This window comes from Capra hircus, chromosome 18, assembly GCF_001704415.2.
Source record: "Capra hircus breed San Clemente chromosome 18, ASM170441v1, whole genome shotgun sequence".
NCBI lineage: Eukaryota > Metazoa > Chordata > Mammalia > Artiodactyla > Bovidae > Capra > Capra hircus.
In genome coordinates this window covers 21,450,862-21,469,063 of record NC_030825.1, presented here as the reverse complement: position 1 = coordinate 21,469,063, position 18,202 = coordinate 21,450,862, and the positions used below count along the sequence as shown (strand labels likewise).

Sequence of the window (18,202 nt, the reverse complement as noted above, 5' to 3'; positions counted from 1 at the left end):
CAAGAAACACAGGTTCGAGCCCACGTCTGGGTTGAGAAGATCCACCGTAGCAGGAAATGGCAATCCACTCTAGTATTCTTGCTTGGAAAACTCCAGGGCAGAGCAGCTGGTTAGGCTATAGTCCATGGGACCATGGAGCTGGACAGGACTGAGAGACAGAGTACATCATCATATTATTTGTTCTGGACACTCTGCGTGTGCTCTCTAATTTTACTCCTTATAAGGTAGCAACTATTAATACTTACATTCTCATTTTTACAGATGAGTCTGATTTGTTTAGCTGGGCAGTGGAAGAGCCAGACTGGAGTCCAGATTTACCAGATCCAAACCCTCCATTCTTAACCAAAATAGTATACTGTCTTCCTTAGCAACTGGCTTTCTTTCATTTTCATTCCCTCCTTAGTCATTCAAATAGGTATCACTAGACACCAAGACTGTGTCAGAAGCAGGGGCTAAAACGGAGAAGAGAGGAGTCACTCTCCTTAAGAGCTGATGCTTTTAAAGAAGAAACAGACAAGTGATCAAACAATTATTATAGAGTAGTAGCCATTACACTGGGGTTCAGAGAAAGCTTCCCAGAAAAAAAGAGAGGTCTCAGTTGAGAGCCAAAGGGTATGTAAAAGTCAGCTAGATCAAAGGAGGGGAAGGGGAATTCAGAGCATTTTGGGCATGATGCATAAAGAGACGGGGGGTTAGTGAGAACGAAGAATGGAGTACTGGGCAGAAACCAGACTAAGAAGATCCTTTTGTGCCATAATGAGGAGCATGGAATTCTTCCTGTTGGTAATAAAATGTCACTAACGCTTACATCAATAAGCAGTGGGGATTTTTTGTTCTATCATGTTGTTATGATGATTTAAATAAGTGAATACACATAGACTGCTTAGACTAGGGTCAGGTTCATTCTAAGTACTAAATAAGTGGTAGTGCTTATTTTTATTATTAATTCTTAACTATTTCAGATAAAAACTATTAATAAAATTACAGCAGATTTGATACTTTGATAGACTTTTGCAGGGAGGGATGAGGAAGGGATGGTGTGATGTGTTAGTCACTCAGTTGTGTCCAACTCTGTGCGACCCCATGGACTACAGTCCACAGAATCCTCTGTCCATGGAATTCTCCAGGCAGAATACTGGAGCGGGTTGCCATTCCCTTCTCCAGGAGGTCATCCTGATGCAAGGATTGAAACCGGGTCTCTTGCATGGCAGGCAGTTTCTTTACCACCTGAACTACCAGGACTTCCCTGGATTAGGACCTGGAGAAGGAAATGGCAACCCACTCCAGTACTCTTGCCTGGAAAATCCCACGGACGGAGGAGCTTGGTAGGCTGCAGTCCACGGGGTCGCTATGAGTTGGACACGACTGAGCGACTTCACTTCACTTCTTCACAAATAATAGGTACTAATAGTTATAAGATAAGCAAGTGCAATATTGTTACAGAATACAAATATCTCTGAAAAGTTTCTCTCAGAAATATTCAGGTATAAATGCGTGAAAGCATCAGAGAAGTTACAGGAGGTTTACAAAAAGACATTTCTAATACTATGTCTTTGTTGTGCTTTCAATTCTTATCAGACAGTATCAAAGACAACTTCAGTTTTTAGTAAACAGGTCTCTTCATCTTTGCTGATAAAGATCAACCATGATTTAGAACAGATTTTAATCAGTTCTAACTTGATACATTAAGAAGAAATTTACAAAATAACCTTATGTTATCTCAAGGCTTCAAACAGTTTAATTTGTGTTTTTAGAAAAATGGACAAAACTCGTGAGAAATGTATCCATTATTTTCTACATCTGCTTAGATAAAATTCCCAGAGCCAAAGTGCTTAAGTTTTGTACATAGTTCTGAGAAATCCTTTGTGGTGTTTAAAAAATAAAAACAAAAAACCCATTTGATCATACATGGTTGAACTTTTGGAAGCAAACACAATTTTTATCAAGAGCTTCCTTTATAGGCTGTTAAATCTTTAGCTGAATGAGGCCTACCAACTAGGGACAGTATGAGCAGCTAAAAACATGCTGTTTTCAGATTCTGATCTGCTGCCCAAATTGTTACTATTCAACAGACATCCGTCAAACCCCTATGAGGTGCCAGGTACTGTTCCAGGCACTGAAGAGACAACAGTGAACAGAACAACAGGAGAATCCCTGCCCTCATGGTACTTATGATATAGAATGAGAAGACATAGCAAAGATAAGTGTATAGTATTTCAGCAGGTGAAAGTGCTTTTGAGCAAAATGAAAGCAAGGAAAATAGCAAAGGGGAGTGCTTGAAAGTCATAATTTCAGATACAGCAGGCCTTACTGGCAAATAAAATGACAGGTGAGTGAAGATGTGACGGCAGTAAAGTCGATCTGGAGAAAAAAGTTGAAAGAGGTGATATGGGTATGTGGAGGAATAACATTCCAGGTAGAGAAAACAGCCACACATCCCAAGCTTGTTTGCAGTGTTTGAGAAACAGCAAGGAGTTTAGCATGTTCAGTTCAAGGCATCAAGTGGGAAAATAAAATAGAAAGTCAGAGAGGTCATTGTGGGCCAAAGTATGTGGGACCTAGTAGGCCAATTTGTGGACTTTGGCTAGTTCTCTAAATGTAAACAACAACAACAACAACAAAAAAAAACACTGGAAAACTTTAAGAAGAGTGGTATGACCTGATTTTTATTTTTAAAGGATCACAGCAGCTCACACGTTGAAGACAGGGTGTAGGAGGACAAGGGTGGAAGCAGGGTAACAGTAACTAGAATAATTCAGGTGAGAAATGACATTTTCTTGGAACAAGATGGTTACAGTGGAGGTGGTGAAAGTGGTCAGGTTGTGGATTTATTCTGAAAGTAGAATAAAGAATATTGCAAGACAGACTTGAGGCTGGGTATGAAAGAAAGAGGTGGTGAGGATGACTCTAGCATTTTGACAGAGGAACTGGAAAGACAGGGTTGCCACTGAGAGAGATGGGAAGATTATTGGTTAAGGAGGTAGAACTCTGGGAAACAGGGTCTGAAATGTCTTACAAGACACAGATGTAGTTATGGCTGGTAGGTATTCGGATATGTGATTTTGGAATTTGTAGGGAGGTACCACCTGGAGATATATAAATCTGGGAGTCATCAGAATGCAGATGATTCTTGGAGTGATGAGATTAGCATGGGTGTGCAAGGAAAAAAATATAAGAATTTTGTACAGCTCCATAAATGCACTACAAATGAATGATACTCTCGAGTACTAAAGTGTATCTGAGTCTGAAATTCTGTTGAATTTTAAAACATTTAAGACAGAAATTAATGTGCTTAAAAAACAAGTTTAAACTTCTAAATACAGCATGAATGCAACGGTATCTTGCTATAATGACATCCTTGAGATTCATGCTACTGTAGCTCTTAAGTCTAGAGATCTTTTTTTTTATCTTTGAACCCTTGGTTTCTGGTATAATATCTCACAGAGCAGTGGCTCAGTAAATAATTATTGAAACTGATGAATTAGTGAAAAAGTATTTGTGATATTAAAGAAATTTCCAGGAAACACTAAAATGAAAATCAAAACTACAGTGAGATATCACTTCATACCTGTTAGAACGGCTAGCATCAAAAAGACGGATTAACAAATGCTAGTGGGGATATAAAGAAAAAGGAACCATTGGGCACTCCTGGTGAGATTATAAATTGGTACAGCCACTATGGAAAATAACACAGAGGTTCCTCAAAAATTAAAAATCGGACTACCATATGACTCAGCAGTTCTACTTCTAAGAATCCATCTGAAGGAAGTGAACACCTCACCAATAGATCAGCCTCTGAGTTCCTCCATTTGGCTGCATGTCAGATGCTAGAACCCTGATAATTATTTGGCAAGAATAAGAAGGAGGGGTGGGGAATGCTTAGAGGGATTGTTATGATCTATCTCACTTGTCACAACCAAGATCTTATCTTTGTTTGATAAATGTATGTATGTATGAAGGACATTACATTACTCTTTCTCATTACTTTGCACAGTGACTCCAGTCAACTAGAAGCATCCATTTGCTTAGGGCAGCAGTTCTCAAGCTTTTTGGTGGCAGGATCTCTCCACACTCTTAAAAATTATTGAGGACCCCAAAGATGTTTTGTTAATTGATAGAATATTGACATAATTTACTATATTAAACCTTAATACTGAAATATTTTTAAAACATAAGAGTACATAAGCACACACATGCTGTCACAATGACAAAATCATTATATTTTAAAATTCCTGAAAAACTCTATTGCACACTTGGGAGAGAATGAGATCACATTTAGAGAACTACTGGCCTTGGCAAAGATTAGGGTTATCAAATAGGATGGCAAAAAAAAAAAAAAAAAAAAAAAAAGAGCCAATATTCAGCTTATTTCTAAAACTGGCAATTTTTGAGTCATTAGCCAGAAAGAAAGAATTTAAAGTCCTTGCTTCCTATTGGAATTCAGGGAGGAGCCTGTCTTTTTGAGATGACAGGGGTATGTATAATGGTATTTCTCACAGAACAGAAAATAAATTATAGAGGGTCTAACCTAGTACTCTCAAACTTCCCTTGTTTTAATGTGTAGCAAAGGGACTTAAGACCACCTGTGGTGAATACAGACCATAATCAAGTTGAGAACCAATGGATCTTTCATGGGCCACTATGGTGCAAAGTAAATGAATTCAATGGTAAAGGAAGAACAATGGACAATTCAAATGAGACGGCTGAATGGAAGAGGTGCAGCTCCAGAGGAATCCATTAAAACAAGATTAGATTCAAGGCAGGATCAAGTCAGCCAGGGAAGACTATGAAGCTCTGACTGAGCCAGAAGAGATCAGGAAGTCCCCAGCTGCCAAATACCAGCAAGACACCTAATATATAGGGGCCATCAACATGGTGGTGTAGAAACCTCAGAGAAGACCTTTCCCTCCAAATCCTTCAGGACACATAAGCTTATCCTTAGGCTGTCCCAGTTGCCACTTCTGCTAGAAGAGAAATGCGTTAATATCCAGAAAAACTGAATATTTAACTAACAAATTAGAACCCTCAAGAGACTAAGATATAAACTTTTGACTGAGACGTTTAAATTCTGTTTCTCCAATACCTGCCCAAGGCATAGAGTTTTGATTCTAGAAAACAAAGGTTATGTTTCCTATGTTGTAACTTCTTAAAATTTTAATGCCACTATTTATGATGTTCCTTTTAAAGAGAGTCTACTTTTAACTATAATAAATATCTTATTTAACTGACCAATGATTCAGACAGTTCCTTTTATTTATAGCAAACCTGTAAGAAGGATCTGATGACACACATGCTCTGCAAGGCAGGACATAAGTACATAAGTGCAGAAATTAATTCCTCAATAACAAGGCAGAAATTAGAAAGAGGTCTGTGCTACTGAATAAAGAACCCTCTGGCTCAGTGCATGTTCAGTCATGTCTGACTCTTTGTGACACCATGGACTATAGCTCCCCGAGGCTCCTCTGTTCCATGGATTTTACAGGCAAGAATACTATCCTGGGTTGCCATTTCTTCCTCCAAGGATCTTCCTGACCCAGAGATTGAACCCATATCTCCCACCTTGCCAGGTAGACCTTTTACCACTATCAATTCAGAGAGACATGCATCTAAAGATATAACAAAAATAACAAGAAAATTCCACTGGATCAAAGATTTAAGTGCAAAATCATAAAAGCACCAATATTTCAATGGCATTTTCTAAGATAAATGAAATAAGTCAGACAGAGAAAGACAAATACCGATATGATCTCTTATATGTGGAATGTAAAACAAACCAACCAGAACAAAACAACCCCAGCTCATCTTGCGTATAATCAAACTAGTGACCAGAAAGGCAGGACAGGCCCAGTCCACAGGACATTTAGAAGATACAATTAAAGTTTAGAAAGCAACTGATAAGTAATGAGGAACCAAGGGAGGTTTCTGATAGGAGAGTGGCCGGGGTCTCAGCAGAATGTACAGGATGAATCCAAAGAAGCAAGAGAAGAGGACAAAGACCCACTTAGGAGGGCTTTTAAATATCTGGGTTCATCCTGTCTACTTTGGTTCTTTGTGGAAACCATGTAGCACTGTAGTCATCTAGGAGGTCTGATTTAAGCGGCAGAGGAGAAAACTGCCCATCACAAAATATTTTCCCATTGACTCTGATAAAATGGTAATTATTTTTATATTACTCAGTGTTCATGGCACTTAAGGCCTCTTTTGAAATTCATGTGCTGTGTGGCCAGGGAAAATCTGCAGCAGCAAATCTTTATCTTGTTTTCACTGGTTTACCACTCAGGCTATGCAGATACTCAGCAAAAGATTTTTTTTTTTTTTTTGATAAACAGTAAGAGAAAAGTTTACTACAAAGGATGAAATCAATGTTGTGAAAAATTCAGGGCAATTGAGGGTCAGATTAAGAGCATCAGCTGACTGAAGCAAAGAGAGTGATGTCACCAGAGCCCCTAAGGGTCAAAGAGGCCAAGAATAGTAGGGATGAAGGAACCTCAGGAAAGGTTTCACCCTTTTTACAGCTGTACTTAAGGCCAGCAGGTTCTATCCATAGTCCCTTTTATTCCTCATTCTTGGATATTGATTGTAGGATGGGAGAATAAAGCAGAACTAAAAATGTCTTGGTATTATTTCTTTGAAGAATACATCTTAAAATCACATATCTGTGTTCACATTACCAGTGCAGTCACAGCTTTTTTGAATAAATTAGTGAAGTTCACCAGTAGTTCAGTAAGTAAAAATATGCTTTACAGAAATTATATGCATTTACTTTTGGATATTCTAATTGCTGTAATGAAATAAATTGTAATCACAACATTTTAAAATAAAACAAAAATCTATTGAGATATCTTATCTTTTTGGACATATTTTCCAACATCTGACAATAGCCATAATTACTCTTTCATAAAAAAAAAAAAATTATTGGGCTTCCATGGTTAAGAATCTGCCTTACAATGAACTGAATATTGGTTCAATTCCTGGTTCAGGAAGATACCATATGCCACAAGGCAACTAAGATCCGTGCGCCACAGCCACTGAGCCAGTACTCTAAAGCCCATGAGGCACAACTACTGAAGCCTGCATGCTCTAGAATACATTCTCCACAACAAGAGAACCCCCAGGAATGTGGAGCCCACTCGCCACAACGAGAGAAAGCCCAAGTGCAGCAAAGAAGGCAAGCACAGCTGAAAATAACAAATGAATTAATTTAAAAAATTACTTAAAGGCAGAGTCAGTATGTTGAGGGAAGTCTAATATTAACTGGAAGGAGATAATAGAACATGAGCCTATAACTACAGAACATCCTCATCTTGAAAAAACAAGCTTTTAAAAACAATTTCCAGGACAATGTACAAAATCCCTTATTTTTTTGTTTACACATGATTCAGCTTATATGCCACAATAAAAGTAACCTCTCTGTTTTTAAAGTATCCTCTTTCCAATCTGAGCTCTTGTTCAGGAACCTAAACTCAGAACCATGAAAAACTTACAGAGCATAAGGCTTAAAAAGTGAAATCCAAGTAAATTCAAACACTAAAATTTTCTTAACTTTGCAAACTGTATCTTAATAATGAAAATGCTCTAATAAAATTAATAGTCACCCAGAATAAGAAGTTTCAATTATAAAATATTAGCTATTTGCTTTTCAAATAAATTTTAGGAGTTTAACAATGAAATACTTTTGAAGGAAGGAAATTTTATTACTTTTAGCAACCACCAGGCATGCTTCACTCATTTGCAATTAGTATACTATATAAAAATAGAATTGTAAAAGCAGATTAGAAGTGTCTGAAAAATGGCTAAAAAAAAAATGGAAGAACAAGAAATAAAACAGAAAAAGAAACAAAAGGCATCCAAGTTAGAAGGAGAAAAGCAAAATTATCACTCTTCATAGATGATATGAACTTATATGCAGAAAACCCTAAAAATTCTACAAACAAACAAACAAAACCCCGCTAGGACTTTTCTAATAAATGAATTCAGAAAACTAGCAGGATACAAAATTAAGATGCAAAAATCAGTTGCATTTCTATATACTTAAAGCATAAAATCCCAAAAGGAAATGAAGAAAGATTTAATTTACAATAGGTCAAAATGAATAAAATACTTCAGAATTAACCACGGAGGTAAAAGACTTGTAGAATAAAAACTACAAAACAATATTAAATCATTAAAAAGACAAATAAATGAGAACACACTGCATTTTCATGAACTGAAAAACAATGTGTTAAGACAGCAATATTACCCAAAGTGACCTATAGATTCAGAATGATCCTTATCACAATTCCAATGGCACTGCTTATAGATATGCAAAGAAAAAAAAACCTGTCCTAAAATTCATGTAGAATCTCAAGGGACCACCTCAAAGATTCAAAACAATGTGGAAAAAGAATGAAGTTGGAAGACTCACACTTTCTGATTATTAAATATATTACAAGGCTTTGGTAAATAAAACACTGTGGTACTAGCATAAACACAGGGGAGCATACAGATCAGTGAAATAACACAGAACCCAAAAACAAATCCTTGAGTATATGGTAGACTGGTTTTGACAAGAGTGGTTAAGACTATGCAGTGTGGAAATGACAAGTCTTTTAAACAAATGTTACAAGAGAAACTCCACTGAGTTTTGCCACGAGAATGTGCTGGTCATAGCAAACACTCTCTTCCAATAACACAAGAGAAGTCTCTACACATGGGCATCACCAGATGGTTAACACCAAAATCAGACTGATTATATTCTTTGCAGCCAAAGATGGAGAAGCTCTATACAGTCAACAAAAACAAGACCAGGAGCTAACTGTGGCTCAGATCTTGAACTCCTTATTACCAAATTAAGACTGAAATTGAAGAAAGTAGGGAAAACCGCTAGACCATTCAGGTATGACCTAAATCAAATCCCTTATGATTATACAGTGGAAGTGAGAAATAGATTTAAGGGCCTAGATCTGATAGATAGAGGGCCTGATGAACTAGGGAATGAGGTTCAGGACACTGTACAGGAGACAGGGATCAAGACCATCCTCATGGAAAAGAAATGCAAAAAGCAAAATGGCTGTCTGGGGAGGCCTTACAAATAACTGTGAAAAGAAGAGAGGCAAAAAGCAAAGGAGAAAAAGAAAGATATATCCATTTGAATGCAGAGTTCTAAAGAATGGCAAGGAGAGATAAGAAAGCCTTTCTCAGCAATCAATGCAAAGAAATAGAGGGAAACAACAGAATGGGAAAGACTAGAGATCTCTTCAAGAAAATTAGATACCCCAAGGGAACATTTCATGTAAAGATGGGCTCGATAAAGGACAGAAATGGTATGGACCTAACAGAAGCAAAAGAGATTAAGAAGAGGAGGCAAGAATACACAGAAGAACTGTACAAAAAAGATCTTCACGACCCAGATAATCATGATATTGCGATCACTCACCTAGAGCCAGACATCCTGGAATGTGAAGTCAAGTGGGCCTTGGAAAGTATCACTACGAACAAAGCTAGTGGAGGTGACAGAATTGCATTTGAGCTATTTCAAATCCTGAAAGGTGATGCTGTGGAAGTGCTGCACTCAATATGCCAGCAAATTGGGAAAACTCAGCAGTGGCCGCAGGACTGGAAAAGGTCAGTTTTCATTTCAATCCCAAAGAAAGGCAATGCCAAAGAATGCTCAAACTACCACACAATTGCACTCATCTCACACGCTAGTAAAGTAATGCTCAAAATTCTCCAAGCCAGGCTTCAGCAATACGTGAACCGTGAACTTCCAGATGTTCCAGCTGGTTTTAGAAAAGTCAGAGGAACCAGAGATCAAATTGCCAGCATCTGCTGGATCATCGAAAAAGCAAGAGAGTTCCAGAAAAACATCTATTTCTGCTTTATTGACTATGCCAAAGCCTTTGACTATGTGGATCACAATAAACAGTGGAAAATTCTGAAAGAGATGGTAATACCAGACCACCTGACCTGCCTCTTGAGAAATTTGTATGCAGGTTAGGAAGCAACAGTTAGAACTGGACATGGAACAACAAAGTGGTTCCAAATAGGAAAAGGAGTACGTCAAGGGTGTATATTGTCACCCTGCTTACTTAACTTACATGCAGATTATATCAGTAGAAACACTAGGCTGGAGGAAGCACAAGCTCGAATCAAGACTGCCGGGAGAAATATCAATAACCTCCGATATGCACATGACACCACCCTTATGGCAGAAAGTGATGAAGAACTAAAGAGTCTCTTGATGAAAGTGAAAGAAGAGAGTGAAAAAGTTGGCTTAAAGCTCAACATTCAGAAAATGAAGATCATGGCATCTGGTCCCATCACTTCATGGCAAACAGATGGGGGAACAAGTCAGCAAATAGTGCCTGACTTGTCTTTCCTGTTCTTCTGCAGATGGTGACTGCAGCCATGAAATTAAAAGACGCTTCCTCCTTAGAAGGAAAGTTATGACCAACCTAGATAGCATATTCAAAAGCAGAGACATTACTTTGCCAACAAAGGTCCATCTAGTCAGGGCTATGGTTTTTCCAGTGGTCAGGTATGGATAAGAGAGTTGGAATATAAAGAAAGCTGAGCGCCGAAGAACTGACGCTTTTGAATAGTGGTTTTGGAGAACATTCTTGAAAGGCCCTTGGACCACAAGGAGATCCAACCAGTCCATCCTAAAGGAAATCAGTCCTGGATGTTCACTGAAAGGACTGATGCTGAAGCTGAAACTCCAATACTTTGGCCTCTTGATGCAAAGAGCTGACTCACTGGAAAAGACCCTGATGCTGGGAGGGGTTGGGGGCAAGAAGAGGAGGGGACGACAGAGGATGAGATGGTTGGATGCCATCACTGACAGTGGACATGGGTTTGGGTGGACTCCCGGAGTTGGTGATGGACAGGGAGGCCTGGCGTGCTGCAGTTCATGGGGTCGCAAAGAGTCGGATACGACTGATGGACTGAACTGAACTGATGAAGAGTGCATCATATGAAATGTGGGCTGGATGACTCACAAGCTGGAATCAAGATGCCAGGGAAAATACCAACAACCTCAGATATGCAGATATCACTCTAATAGCAAAAATCAAAGAGGAACTAGGTCTCTTGATGAGAGTGAAAAAGGAGAGCTAAACAGCTGGCTTAAAATTCAGCACTGAAAAAACTAAGATCATCACATCTAGTCCTACCACTTCATGGCAAATTGAAGGGGAAAAAGTGGAATTAGTAAAGGTTTTCTTTTCTTGGGCTCAAAATCAGGGCAGATGGTGAATGCAACCACAAAATTAAAAGACTCTTGCTCCTTGGAGAGAAAGATATGAGAAACCTAGACAGCATATTAAAAAGCAGAGACATCACTTTGCCGACAAACATCTGCATAGTCAAAGCTATGGTTTTCCCAGTAGTCCTGTACCGATGCGAAAGTTGGACCATAAAGAAGGCTGAATGCTAAAGAATTGATGCTTTTGAACTGTGGTTCTGGAGAAGGCTCTTGAGAGTCCCCTGGACTGCAAGGATATCAAATCAGTTAGTCCTGAAGGAAATCAGCCTTCAACATTCATTGGAAGGACTGATGTTAAAGCTAAAGCTCCAATATTTTGGCCACCTGATGCAAAGAGCTGATTCACTGGAAAAGACCCTGGGGCTGGAAAAGACTGTGGGCAGGAAGAGGAGGGGGTGATAGAGAATGAGATGTCTGAATGGCATCATCGACTCAATGGACATGAATCTGAGCAAACTCTGGGAGACACTGGAGTACAGCAGAGCCTGCCCTGCTGCAGTCTAAGGAGTCTCAAGGCATAGCAACTTAGAACTTAGTGACTGAACAACAAAAATTAAAAGAATTTTGTTCCTTTTTTTTCTTAAGTTCAAAAATGATCTTGTGGTTATTAAAAATTAACAACCTGTCTTAGTGGCTCAGACAGGAGAGAATCTGTCTGCAATGCAGGAGACCCGGGTTTTATCCCTTTGTCAAGAAGATCCCCTGTAGAAGAGAATGGCTACCTACTCCAGTATTCTTGCCTGGAGAATTCCATGGATAGAGGAGCCTGGCGGGCTATAGCCCATGTGGTTGCAAAGAGTTGGACATGACTATAGATTGAAATATTTATAAATGAAATGATAAAATGTTTGAAATGTTAAATTTATTTAGGTGGGAGGGGCTCATGAGTGATTATACAAATGAAACAAGATTAGCCATATACTGATTATTGTTGAAGCTGCTGCTGCTGCTGCCAAGTTGCTTCAGTCGTGGCCGAGTCTGTGCGACCCCACAGACGACAGCCTACCAGGCTCTGCCATCCCTGGGATTCTCCAGGCAAGAACACTGGAGTGGGTTGCCATTTCCTTCTCCAATGCATGAAAGTGAAAAGTGAAAGTGACGTCACTCATTCGTTTCCGACTCTTAGCGACCCCATGGACTGCAGCCTACCAGTCTCCTCTGTCCATGGGATTTTCCAGGCAAGAGTACTGGAATGGGGTGCCATTGTCTTCTCCGATTGTTGAAGCTAGGTGATTATTAAATATGTGTATATCATACTATTCTGCCTACTTTTCTGTATTTAACATTTTTCATAATAAAAATTAAAAACAACCTTTGCAATTTTTAATACATAAGCTAAATATTTTTCTTATAATTAAATATACAGTATTTATTAGTCAATAATTCAAATTTTGATATGATTAACAAACAGCAAAAAATAACTACAGGTATATTTTATTACACCCAGTACTTTTTACATTTTGCTGATATCACTGACTTCCTTGAAACCTTTTCACATTTTGGTTTCAATGTTCAATTCAACAGCAAATGTTTCCTAGGAACACAGCAAATATCTCACCATTTTTTGGCATCCAAAAAGAAATATTTTACATTTATGTGCAACTCACCTGCTGTAAAATCTTCAGTCAGATCAATGAATGCATGAGAATGTGGAATTCGCATTTTATTTCTAGTGGTCAATGCAGGATGCCATGATAAATTTCTAAAAAAAAAAAAAAAAAAAAAAAAGAAAAATTTTTTTTTCTTAGGATAAACAGCAAATGAGTACTGTTTTAAAACAAAAATTTCTGCAAGTGAGATATTTTAAAAACTCATTTATTCTTAGTTTTTTTTACATACTCTAAACTTTACTCCTTTGAAGTACACAATGTAGTGGTTTTAGAGTATGTCCATCATGTGTAGTATGTGCAGCCATCACCACAATCTAATTTCAAAACATTTTTTTGTTACTGTATTTAACTGTTGATCAGCATCTGACTTGTTTCCTCGCTTGGCTAGTAAAAGTACATGCTGTTATGAATATTCATGTACAAGTTTTTCTGTGGACATATACATATGTTTTTGATTTTCCTGAGTATACATAAGAGTAGAATTCCTGAGTCACATGGCAATTCCATACTTTCTGAAGAACTGTCAAACCATTTTCCAAAGTGGCTTCATCATCCAACATTCTCACTAGACATACATGGGTGTTGCAAGATCTCTATTACACTGTAAACACTTATTACTGTCCCTTTCTTTTATTATAGGTATTCTGAAAGATTCTTATGGTTTTGATTTCTATTTTCCTGATGTCTAGTGATGTTTTACCATGTTTTCATGTGCTTAATGGCCATTTGTACATCTTTGGAGAAATGTCTAATCAAATTCTTTGCCTATTTTTAAATTGTGTAATTTATTGCTTAGAGCTATAGGAATTCTTTATGTAGACTAGATCCTAAATCTTTATCTGGTGTATGATTTGCCAATATTTTCTCCCAATCTGTACACTGTCTTTTCAGTTTCTTGACAGTGTCCTATGCTGTATAAAATCTCTTTCTATTTTGATATATCCAATTCCTCCAATTTAACTTGTGTAGCTTTTCTTTTACTACCAGGTATAAGAATCCATTTCCAAATGCTTTTTTCTAAGGGTTTTATAGTTTTAGCTCCTACATTTGTTACTATGTTTAATTCTTTAAGTAACTTATCAAGAAAAGTAACTTGATATTTTCATGAGTGATACTTTGCCAAGACTGTGGAGAGTGATAATTACCTTTTAAAAATATTAATTCCAAAGTTCTGAGCCATGCAAAAGAATGAATTTAGATCCCCTACCTCATACCATATTCCAAAAATAAACTCAAATGAGTCAAAATGCTAAAAGAAATAGGAACTCTTAAACATTGGTGGTAGAAATACAAAATGGAAAACAGTTTGACAGTTCTTCAAAAAGTCAGACACTGAATTGCCATTTGACTCTGCATTTCTATACCTAGGTATATACCCATAGCAATCAAAAAAGGGGCATTCAAACCAATACTCATACATGAATGATCTCAGTAGCACCAAATATCCACCAATGGATGAATGGATAAACAAAATGTCATAGCCACACAATGAAAATAATGTCTAGTCATAAAAACAACCAGAGTACAGATAAATGGTACAATATGGATGGACTTTTAAAACATGCTATGTGATAGAAACTAAATTCAAAAGGTCATATCTTATATGATTTTGTTTATATGAAATACCCATAATAGGAAAATTCTAGACACAGAAAGCAGATTAGTGGTTACCAAGTGCGGGAGTAAAGGGGAAAGGGAGCGTGAGTGCTCAATGGATACAGGGTTTTCTTTTGGAGAGATGAAAAGCCACTGAAATCAGGTGATGGTTGCACAACACTGAAAATGTTCTAAATATTACTAAACTGTACACAATAATGGTTACCTTTAATAATGTGATGTGAATTTTACCTCACTAAAAAAACCAACAGTGCAAAATTTACATATACCCTTCATTTAATTTCTCCAATGTTAACATCTAATATAACCTTAGTAAATTTATCAAAATCAGGAAGGTCACACATGTAGACTATTGGGAACTATAGAAAGAAGAGCAAGTTTAAACAAAATCATGCCCCCATAACTCCCCATCAATGAAGAATATTCCAATGTCAAAGGCATTCCCATTGGTCAAGGCTCTAAATAAATCAGCTTCCTCTGAAAGGTCTTTACTCTTCTCTGTTTCATTATTATATTTTCTCCACTAACAGTACTTTGGTTTGGATCAAAGTTATTAGAGTAACTCTCTGAGAGTGTATCCTAGGTATTCTGATTCATAGTTTGAATCTATAATGTCTAACCAGGACCTGTCTCCCAAATACTGGCTGAACTGAACTGCAGTCTCAAGTAGCATCTATTCTTCTCTACTTCTAGTGCGAATTTGCTATAATTTCACAGTACTATGTTCTAGTCCAACACGGACGCACAGACAAGCTGTCTCTGAAGAGCAATTAAAAGGTATTTAAGTACACTGTAATTGTCAACACAATATCCGATTCAGGAGACAGCAAACAAGGTTCACCTGTGAATTTAGTTTTGATGTGTTTGGAAAATGGAAATAATTGGATAATTTGTTATTTACAGGTGGAAATAGGGAAAAAGAATAAGCATTAAACAGGAGAACATTTTCTCTATGCAAAGGGTCTGTGTTGTACAAATAGTAACTTCTTCCCAATAAACTTATTCTACATTCTTTTTTAGTACATACTCATGCTAGGTTCACTTCAGTCACTCAGTTGTATCTGACTTTTGCGACCCCATGAATCACAGCACTCCAGGCTTCCCCGTCCATCACCAACTACCAGAGTTTACACAAACTCATGTTGATTGAGTCGGTGATGCCCTCCAGCCATCTCATCCTCTGTTGTCCCCTTCTCCTCATGCCCCCAATCCCTCCCAGCATCAGAGTCTTTTCCAATGAGTCAACTCTTCACATGAGGTGGCCGAAGTACTGGAGTTTCAGCTTTAGCATCAGTCCATCCAATGAACACCCAGGACTGATTTCCTTTAGAATGGACTTGTTGGATCTCCTTGCAGTCCAAGGGACTCTCAAGAGTCTTCTCCAACACCACAGTTCAAAAGCATCAATTCTTCGGCGCTCAACTTTCTTCACGATCTAACTCTTGCATCCATTGGTGACCACTGGAAAAACCATAGTCCTGACTAGACGGACCTTTGTTGGCAAAGTAATGTGTCTGCTTTTGAAAATGCTATCTAGGTTGGTCATAACTTTCCTTCCAAGGAGTAAGCGTCTTTTAATTTCATGGCTGCAATCACCATCTGCAGTGATTTTGGAGTCCCCAAAAATAAAGCCTGACACTGTTTCCACTGTTTCCCCATCTATTTCCCATGAAGTGATGGGATCAGATGCCATGATCTCCGTTTTCTGAATGTTGAGCTTTAAGCCAACTTTTTAACTCTCCTCTTTTACTTTCATCAAGAGGCTTTTTAGTTCCTCTTCACTTTCTGCCATAAGGTGTCTGCGTATCTGAGGTTACTGAGATTTCTCCCGGCAATCTTGATTCCAGCTTGTGCTTCATCCAGCCCAGCATGTCTCATGATGTACTCTGCATGTAAGTTAAATAAGCAGGGTGACAATATACAGCCTTGACATACTCCTTTTCCTTTTCGTATTTGGAACTAATCTGTTGTTCCATGTCCAGTTCTAACTGTTGCTTCCTGATCTACATAGCGATTTCTCAAGAGGCATATCAAGTGGTCTGGTGTTTCCATCTCTTTAACATTTTCCCAGAGTTTCTTGTGGTCCACACAATCAAAGGCTTTCGCATCATTAATAAAGCAGAAATAGATGTTTTTCTGGAACTCTCTTGCTTTTTCCATGATCCAATGGATGTTGGCAATTTGATCTCTGGTTCCTCTGCCTTCTAAATACAGCCTGAATACATAGAAGTTTACGATTCACATACTGTTGAAGCTTGGCTTGGATAATTTTGAGCATTACTTTACTAGCATGTGAGATGAGTACAATTGTGCAGTAGTTTGAGCATTCTTTGGCATTGTCTTTCTTTGGGATTGGAATGAAAACTGACCTTTCCCAGTCCTGTGGCCACTGCTGAGTTTTCCAAATTTGCTGGCATATTGAGTGCAGCACTTTGACAGCATCATTTTTCAGGATTTGAAATAGCTCAACTGGAATTTCATCATTTCCATTAGCTTTGTTCATAGTGATGCCTTCTAAGACCCATTTGAGTTTGCATTCTAGGGTGGCCGGCTCTAGGTGATTGATCACACTACTGTGATTATCTGGGACATGAAGATCTCTTTTGTATAGTTCTTCTGTGTATCTTGCCACTTCTTCTTAATATCTTCTGCTTCTGATAGGTCCATACCGTTCCTGTCCTTTATTGAGCCCATCTTTGCATGAAATGTTCCCTTGATATCTCTAGTTTTCTTGAAGAGATCTCTAGACTTTCCCATTCTACTGTTTTCCTCTATTTCTTTGCATTGATCACTAAGGAAGGCTTTCTTATCTCTTCTTGCTCTTCTATGGAACTCTGCATTCAAATGGGTATATCTTTCCTTTTCTCCTCTGCCTTTCGCTTCTTTTATTCACAGCTGTTTGTAAGGCTTCCTGAGACAACAATTTTGCCTTTTTGCATTTCTTTGCCTTGGGGATGGTCTTGATCCCTGTCTCCTGTACAGTGTCATGAACTTCCATCCATAGTTCTTCAGGCACTCTGTCTATCAGATCTAATCCCTTGAATCTATCTGTCACTTCCACTGTATAATCGTATGGTATTTGATTTAGGTCATACCAGAATGGTCGAGTGGTTTTCCCTACTTTCTTCAATTTAACTCTGAATTTGGTATAAAGGAGTTCATGGTCTGTGCCACAGTCAGCTCCCAGTCTTGTTTTTGCTGACTATATAGAGCTTCTCCATCTTTGGCTGCAAAGAAAATAATCAATCTGATTTTGGTGTTGACCATCTGGTAATGTCCATATGTAGAGTCTTCTCCTGTGTTGTTGGAGAGGGTGTCTGCTATGACCAGTGCGTTCTCTTGGCAAAACTCTATTAGCCTTTGCCCTGCTTCATTCTGTACTCCAAGGCCAAATTTGCCTGTTATTCCAGGTATTGCTTGACTTCCATCTTTTGTATTCCAGTCCCCTACAATGAAAAGGACATTTTTGGGGGTGTTAGTTCTAGACGGTCTCATAGGTCATCATAGAACCATTCAACTTCAGCTTCTTCAGTATTACTGGTCAGGGCAAAGACTTGGATTACCGTGATACTGAATGGTTTGCCTTGGAAATAAACAGAGATCATTCTGTCGTTTTTTGAGACTGCAGCCAAGTACTGCATTTTGGACTCTTTTGTTGACTATGATGGCCACTGAATTTCTTCTAAGATATTCTTACCCACAGTAGTCGATATAATGGTTATTGAGTTAAATT

General features: G+C 38.1%; 1 protein-coding gene across 1 annotated transcript in view; it reads right to left on the bottom strand.

Moving 5' to 3' along the window:
• The window catches only part of ITFG1 (integrin alpha FG-GAP repeat containing 1), a 294,559-nt gene that overhangs the window by 251,909 nt on the left and 24,448 nt on the right, over window positions 1-18,202 (bottom strand). The window contains exon 6 of the mRNA XM_005691951.3: window positions 12,850-12,944. Within this exon, the coding sequence (XP_005692008.3) occupies window positions 12,850-12,944 (95 nt within the window). The remainder of the gene's footprint in view (window positions 1-12,849; window positions 12,945-18,202) is intronic.